This window comes from Garra rufa, chromosome 15 (assembly GCF_049309525.1).
Source record: "Garra rufa chromosome 15, GarRuf1.0, whole genome shotgun sequence".
Taxonomy (NCBI): domain Eukaryota; kingdom Metazoa; phylum Chordata; class Actinopteri; order Cypriniformes; family Cyprinidae; genus Garra; species Garra rufa.
The window spans coordinates 34,846,433-34,855,427 of record NC_133375.1 but is presented as its reverse complement, the minus strand read 5'-3'; the positions used below and the strand labels follow the sequence as shown (position 1 = coordinate 34,855,427).

Here is an 8,995-nt window from a genome sequence, read left to right as displayed (position 1 = left end):
AGATGAGGGCTTCACTGGAATGGACTATGACGTTGTCTTCTCTGTAAGTACACATGCCCATATTCTCACATCCTTACAAATTAAAGGGATGGTTACCTAAAAATGAAAATTCTGTTATTAATTACTCACCCTCATGTCAATCCAAACTCGTAAGACCTTTGTTCATCTTCAGAACAAAAATGTTAATATTTTAGATGAAATCCGAGAGCTTTCTGACCCTGCATAGACAGCAACACAACTGACATGTTCAAGGTCCAGAAAGGTAGTAAGGACTCAGTGGTTCAACCCTAATTTTATAAAGCTATAAACACTTTTTGTACTCAAAACAAGAACAAAAACAATGACTTTATTAAACAATTTATTCTGTTATGTGTCAGGCTGTGATGCATGCTTATGACACTGCTTATAACGCATGCGTTGGCACTGCTGAAACTATTGAATAGTCGTTATTTTTGTTTTCTTTGCACACAAAAAGTATTCTTGTTGCTTCATAAAATTAAGGTTGAATAACTGATTTCACATGAACTTTATTCACATGTCCTTACTACTTCTGTGTCTTAAACGTATCAGTTGCATTGCTGTCTATGCAGGGTCAAAAAGCTCTTGGATTTCATCAGAAATGTCTTAATTTAAGATCTTGAGGTTTTGGAACGACATTAGGGTTAGTAATTAATGACAGAATTTTCATTTTTGGTTGAACTATCGCTTTAAATCCCTGTGGTGCTTTTACATCTCAACCCTATGGAAAGTCTGTTGTGCCTAGATGTCCAGCAGGGGTCAGTGTTGGTCTGCGGCTGTTTGCAACCTGTTTATTTGGTTGAACCAGGGTTCTCAATTAGAAAAAATGTAAAGTAGAGCCATTTGGAGGTGTAAATTGATTTCAAATATATGATTGCAGATATTATTCATAGATCAATTGATATAGACCATTGCCGTTATGAAAGTCAAATTAGCAAGATTTAAAAATTAGAAATGTACACTAATTATTTAATCAAAAATATTTTTGACATGATTTGTAATTGCCATTTCTCGTCTTTACTTAAACTTGCACACTTCACCTGTCATGTAACCCATTTGTCTAACTTTTATATCCCCAGCCTTTTTGTGAAACATTGCAATTATGTTGCTCTGTAGGGTGAAAAAGGAGTGCTAAAACTTTTATGACAGTATCTTTTCTCTTCTGTTATAGGAAAAGAGGTTTGTTTGAGTGTTATTGTTGTGGAGTGCTCCTGCATGCCTTCTGTTAAGAGTTCACAGCAAAAAAAGCTATTTGTGCAGCAGCCTTTGTTGCAGCACCATGCAGAGAAAATGCACGTCTCATGCAGGATTTATGAAGGCTGTAAACACTCAGAGCTTTTAGCATGTTATTGTAAGACTGGAGTAATGCCACTTTCAATCTTTTCACCTACACACACACACACACTTTTTTTATTTATTTATTTAACACATATCTTTCTCAAACACAGTGAATGATTAAGTCCGTGCACAGATTTCAGTTTCATTTAAGCGTCTGGTGGGTGGCCAGTAGGCCCTGCTGACAGATTGATTGGTCGTTCACGCGCCTCGCTCTCCTCTGGCTGGATAAATGTCAGGCGGTGAGCTTTCTGTCAGCTACTTACTCTGAGCAGCTCGTTTTTACACCTCTCTATAGCCTCACATGCAACCTGCAAACACAGATGGCTGCAGCCATCCCGTTAAATGGGATTCAGAAAATTCTCTTTTTTCTCACTGACTTTGTAGCTACAGTTAGGATGATATAATGATACTGATACCCGTTAGATCAAACATTTGGACAGCTGCACGCCAAGGTGCAGTTGACAGATTGAGCCATGTTCCCAGTGCCTGGCCTTGGATCTGACTGTACACTCACACATATATACACAGTTGAGGTCAAAAGTTTACATACACCTTGCAGAATCAAAGTGTTGTATCAAAATACTGTGTTATTACCTGAATGATTGTTGTTGTAGTAATAGTTGTTCATGAGTCCCTTGTTTGTTCTGTCTGCTGTTCTTCAGAAAAATCCTTCAGGTCCCACAAATTCTATGGATTTTCAACATTTTGGTCTATTTGAACCCTTTCCAACAATGACTGTGTGATTTTGAGATCCATCTTTTCACACTGAGGACAGCGGAGGGACTGATGCTCTAGAAGGAAAAATGATGCATTAAACTTTTAAACAGAATGAAGATATGTACGTTTTTCTTATTTTTTTTTATTTAGTACTGCCCTTTAGAAGCTACCGAAGATACTTGTTTCCCAGAAGACAAAATTTACCGTGATCTTCAAATTCACCTCCCGGCTCTTAATGCTTTGTGTTTCCTTCTGAAGCATCAGTGAGCGTTTGAACCTTCTGTAATAGTTGCATTGAGTCCCTCAGTTGTCCTCAGTGTGAAAAGATGGATCTCAAAATCATAAAGTCATTGTTGGAAAGGGTTCAAACACGCAAAAATGCTGAAAAAACAGAATTTGTGGGACCTGAAGGATTTTTCTGAAGAACAGCGGGTACTTTAACTGTTGTACAAATGCATTATGGTTTAAATGGGATGTTGTGATTTAGGATCATTATCATACAGTGCTGTGAAAAAAGTTAGACCACCCCTTGAATTAATTAATTTATTTTAAATGTTGGCATATATTGATATTGATACTCAAGCTTCATTTGGACAGTATTGATGGTTGGAAATACATTATAATACATTACAAAATTATAATTTAAAATAAAATATATTTATTTATTAATTTTTATTGTTTTTTAAAATCATATTAGAAATTAGGCAAAAGTAAGTGGGTTTATTTTAGGGCTGTCAAGTGATTAATCACGTTTAATCACAACCGAAATAAAAGTTTATGTTTACATACTAAATGTGGCATTATTGTGTATATTTATTATGTATATATAAATGCACACACATACATGTATAGATTTAAAAAAATATTTATATCTATGAATAGTTATACTTCTATTTAATTTAGGATTATAAATATTTTCTATATAAATCTAAAACATTTTTTCTTTAATATACATGTATGTATGTGTATTTATATATACATAATAAATATACACAGTAAACACACATTTAGTATGTAAATTTAGTATGATGTGATTAATCGTGATTAATTATTTGACAGCCCTAGTTTATTTACCTTTTTTATATTTTAATTTTAACAGTTTTTACAAAAAAAATATACATGCATACATATATATATATATATATATATATATATATATATATATATATAACTAAATGAAAAAAAATATAATATTGAGGCAAAATAAGAAAAAAATGACACATTCTGTTCAAAAGTTTTCACCCCCGGCTCTTAATGCATCGTTTCTCCTTCTGAATCATCAGTGAGCATTTGAACCTTCTGTAAGAGTTGCATATGAGTTGTTTTTCTTGTCAGTGGCACAATTAAATGTTAAAGCGAATGGCTGAAGCCATCATATGTTTACATGTGTGTTCAATTTCTTAACAGAGTGGAGTGCTGACAGTGAAAGTGGGCTCTGACCACGGTACATACGTTATCAACAAACAGACACCGAACAGACAGATTTGGCTTTCCTCTCCGACAAGGTTAGACGCTCAATTGTCAAGGTTCACATGTTATGCTTAACTGTTTCAGTAGTTTTGTCTAAAAGAGTTAGAATTGAAACATCACGATAACATATGTTACTTAAGGAATTAGTTAATTTCCAGAATTAAAACGTCCTGATAATTAATAAAAATTAATAAATTAATTAAAAAAATTAATAATTAATAAAAATAAAAAAGATGTTCATGTCTTTCTTTCTCCAGTCAAAAAGAAATTAAGGTTTTTGAGGAAAACATTTCAGGATTTTTCTCCATATAGTGGATTTTAAACAATTTATTAGTCCAAATTGCAGTTTCAATGCAGCTTCAAAGGACTCGATCCCAGTCGATGAATAAGAGACTTACCTAGAAAAACGATCAGCCATTTTCTATTAAAAATAAAAAATGATATACTTTCTAACCACAAATGCTTTCTTGTACTAGCACGACTTAACGCATTACATAGTCATGTTGGAAAGGTCATGCATGACGTAGTCAAAGTCAAACGGCCTTTACAAAAAAGGTAAATCAACAATGTGAGACGATTTTGAAGTTGGAGTTTTTCGCCTTATCCTACCTTTTTGAACCGAAGTACACAGACGAAGAACTATCTGCATGTGACTTTTCCATTGTGTTTAAATAATGTGTGAAGTCGAGCATTTGTGGTTAAAAAGTATCTGCATTTTAATTTTTTTTTAGAAAACGATCATTTCATTAGAAAAGACCCTTATTTCTCAGCTGGGATCGTGTAGAGCTCTTTGAAGCTGCATTGAAACTGCATTTTGGACGTTCAACCCATTGGCTCCCATTGAAGTCCACTATGTGTTGAAAAATCCTGGAATGTTTTCCTCAAAAACCTGCATTTCTTTTCGACTAAAGAAAGAAAGGCATAAACATCTTTGATAACATGGGGTGAGTTATTGTGTGATATGAGAGCAAATATGATTAGTTTTACAGCTTTATCAGACATTTCTGAATGTTTCCTTTCTCAGCGGGCCAAAACGCTACGATTGGACGGGGGAGCGATGGGTGTACGCTCACGACGGCATGGCATTGCATAATCTGCTCTCCAAAGAGTTGTCCATCATCTTCAAATCAAATATAGATCTGTCACATCTCATCTATTCATGATGAGACCAATGTAAAGAACAGACACTGTTATAGATCCTTTCCACAGCAGTTCCCTCATGATCTTTTATGTTAAACAAAACTATAAAAACTATAGCCAATGCTCAAAAAGGCCTTCTGGACTTTTATTTTAATGGTTTTTGCTGCCTTTTGCATGCAGACCTACAAAAAAAGCTCCAAATCCCAAATAAGTACAGGCCTCGGATGAACTGTAGAGATGATTTATTTGTTCACATCAAACCTGTATGCAATTATAAGCTTTAAATGCACTCAGAACAGCAGAAAGAGCTCTCATAATCAAATCCCTGTAAACCTGTACCTGGTTAGATTAAAACCAGATTAAAGAGATCACATTTAATGGCTCTTAAAACAGCTGAATAAGACAAATGGACACAGATTGTTTTTGTCTGGCCCTGGATGAGCTAGAGGAAAAGAAGGGGATTATGACAGACGGATGGAGAAGTTTTTGCTCTAAAAGCCCCTGGCCAGAGCCTTTATTCAAGTATTATCTGTGATTAACGGCATCGCATCTGATCACATTCCTCTGAGCTTTACCGCCACCCTCCGATGATTTAAAAATACCAGCCCAATTTAGCATCAATCCGCACGTCAGTTGAAGCTGTGTCATTAACTCTGGTGATACAATGTAGTCGATCATTACTCCCCAGACGCCTCTCAATGTAATAGCCCATATATCGCTACATTAACTTGACACGCTGTCCATGCAGATGTTGAAATATGAGATGGATTGCACAGTGGTGATACGTCTGATGTCTTCATTTGGGTTACATGTGATGAAACAAAGGCACATCTGCCTTTGTGCTCCTGTCTGACGTCTGCTGTACTTGTCCATTGATGCATATGTAAATATTATATAAAATAAATTACAATCTTGGTTTAATTTTGTTGTATGCACATTGTGGTTTATGGTTAGTTTTAGTTGTTTAATAATAAATTATGATACTAAATTATTAATAGAATAATATAACAAATAATAAAATATAATGACTAATTAAAAAAATAATAATTCATAAGTCAAATCAAATAATACATCTTAATAGTTATTAATACTACTACAAAAATTAATATTTGATTCGAACGTAGTATAGCAAATGGTATTATTTATATTAAATAATAATATTTAAGCCATTTACTTGCATCATTATTAACAGTACTATTCATTAGTATTTTTATCGTATTATTTTCGTTTATGAATTAAGTTAAAAAAATTTTACTTGAGTGTAATATTTTTTAATTGATAAAGTCATAATATTACATTAAATATGTAATAATAATAATAATACCATAATTGCATTCTAAAATAATATTTAGCTGGTACTTCTTTTATTTGTATCATTTATTAGTTTTTTTTTGGAAGAATTTTATTTTTTATGTTTTTATTGTTTGATTAATTTTTTTATTAGTTTCATTTTTGTCTTAAATTATTACATTAAATTTGTATTAATAAAAACAATAATATATATTACCGTAATTACATTTTGACATTTATGATTTATGAATTAAGTTTGATACAATTTTTTACTTGAGTTTAATATTTCATAATTGATAATGTTTTAATATCACATTAAATATGTAATAATAATAAAAGATATTACATTACATGCTAAAATAGTCATGCTTAGTCATTATTAATTTTATCTTATTTATCTTATTGTTTTTATTTATTTTTGCAAGAAAATGTTTTGATTTATGAATCAAGTTTGATTTTATTGTAATATTTCATAATATAATGTAATATTACATTTAATGTGTAGTAATAATAAATATATATATATATAATCATAAATAAATGCTAAAATAATACTTGTTAATAATATTAATAATAATACTTTGTTTTACTTTATATATTAATTATTCATATATATGTTTATCATTTATTTATTTTTCACAAGAAAGTGTTTGTTTTTATCGTTTGATTATTTTTTTTATTAGTTTCATTTTTCTTAAATTATTACATTAAATATGTATTAATAAAAACAATAATAATATATTACCATAATTAAATTCTGACCCTTATTTATTTTATTTCATTTATTTTTGTAATTCATTTATTGTTTATATTTTAATGTTGATATAATTTAAAATATATATATTATCATTTGTTTATTTTTTGCAAGATAATGTTATAGGATTTTGATTTATAAATTGTTTAAGTTGTTTTTATTTGAGTATAAAGTTTTAATAATTTATTATGTTTTAATACATTAGGTATGTCTTAATAATAGTAAATAAGAATAATATATTATCATAAATACATTCTAAAAAAATACTTGGTAATAATATTAATAATCTATTTTATTATTATTCATTATTATATTAATATATTTTATTTAATATTTATTATTTATTAGTCTTTTTGCAGGAAACAGTTTTAGCCCAGAATCTCTAAGCCAATTTTCAGTTGGAAGTTTCGGTAGGTGTTTGAGAAGTGAGTCTGTGAAGGGCTGCTTCGCTGTCTCCATATTTGCGCATGTGTTGTTAATGCAACTGATTTCAGCAGTACACTTTGATATGAAGATTCGAGACCAATTACTTTGAGACAACACTCTTATAGTAATTGCACCAGCTGCTTTTAAATCTTTGTGAAAGCTGTAACACTCTCTGTCTTTGAGCTAAAGGGTCCTTCAAGATGCCAGATTATTCCCAGTACTAATGGCACCTAATTATGATACAAGCAGCTATTCAATCAGCGCTCACGGCCGATGATAAACGCTCCGAGCATCTTGTCTCTCTTTGTCCAGACATGAATATGCAAATGTCTATTATAGAGCTCGACTCGCAGGCCCAAAAATAGCATCACGTTTCCATGGGAACATGGATTTATCACTGAACTCTGATGTCAATTGACTGGTTTTGCTCCAAACAAGCAAAGGAAGTCTGAAAGATTCCCCGAGCTCGTGCACGTTTTGCTTTCATCTCGCCCCGTTGCTGGACATCAAACATCGACCTTGGCAGAGCCTTTCTCAGAAGAATGACGTCGAATGTAAACATTCAGGAATATCACGAAAGCATCAAGCTGAAAATACAATGCGACCTGGGAAAGTGAACTCATGTGATCTGTTATGTCATGCAACATAACAGTCCCAAAACAGTCCTTGTGTGATGATGCAATAATGATTTACTTTTTTGAATTAAGGATTCAATGTTGTTGAGAAGAAAAAGATACTTTTCTTCAAATCAGGTGAGTCTTGTACTTTCTTGCTATTTTACTTAATTAACAGCAATGCCGTGAATCAAACAAAAGGCCCGGTGTACTTCAGATGACTCAGCTCTGCTGTGTAGAGATCATGTGGGATGTTCGGAATTAATTCCACATCAAAAGTAGCTGCGTAATTAGAATTTGTTGAATGTTAATCAGCACAACTTGTTTAGCTCCAGCTCAAAATCTGTAAATCTCATTTCTTTGTTGTTGCAACCCATGATTATGCAGTTTTCAAAGAGATTTCTATAATATTTAGATGTAGTCAGTTTTATGTACGCATTCTCAAAGAAAAAAAAAGATAATTTTGACTTAATTCTGGTGATTGCGATGTTATAAGTCAACTTTTATTTCTCATAATATCACGTTTCGAGAGTCTCAGTTAAGATACAGTCAAAATGCTAAGAAATAATCTCAGAATGTGACTGTTTCTAAAAACTGTGCCTTTATTTTTTTTAGAGGTTCAAGCGCGTAGCTTGAAATTTTTTAATTACAAAATTGCAATTAGAGAAAAAACTGTAATTGTTAGAATAAACCAATCTCTGCATAAAACTGTCTGGGCAGACCAAACAGTAAGTCATAGAGACTTGAAATTTGGAGGGATTGTAGTACTCATGGTGTCTACAACGTCACCAAGGCTCATCCCAATCGGCCTAACGGTGGCGCCACAGCGTTCAAAAGTATGAAGCTGCTCATAACAGGCTCAGGTGTCTTATGTTGTTGGAATTGGCAAAATTTTGAGGTATTTTGAAAAAACCTACTTTGGCAAACTAGTCTAGGAAGATTCTCCCAATCGGCCTAACGGTGGCGCCACAGTGTTCAAAAGTATGAAGTTGCTCATAACAGGCTCAGGTGTCTTATGTTGTTGGAATCAATTGGAATTGGTGAAATTTTGGGGTATTTTGAAAAACCTACTTTGGCAAACTAGTCTAGGAAGATTCTCTGGAGAGTGAATATCAATACAACTTTTCCTCTAGAACTACTGCTGTCAATTAAACAGTTTGTTAAATAATTGAGAAAATGTAAAAAAAAAAAAAAAAAAAAACTACTTTTGCGAACTAGTCCTATTTTT

General features: G+C 32.2%; 1 protein-coding gene across 1 annotated transcript in view; it reads left to right on the top strand.

The window, feature by feature from the left end:
* Positions 1–5,604, top strand: part of fxn (frataxin) — an 8,291-nt gene extending 2,687 nt beyond the window's left edge. The window contains exons 5-7 of the mRNA XM_073819868.1: positions 3–43; positions 3,481–3,578; positions 4,568–5,604. Coding sequence (XP_073675969.1) covers positions 3–43; positions 3,481–3,578; positions 4,568–4,706 — 278 coding nt within the window. The 3' untranslated portion in view covers positions 4,707–5,604. The remainder of the gene's footprint in view (positions 1–2; positions 44–3,480; positions 3,579–4,567) is intronic.
* The last annotated feature ends 3,391 nt before the right edge of the window (positions 5,605–8,995 follow it).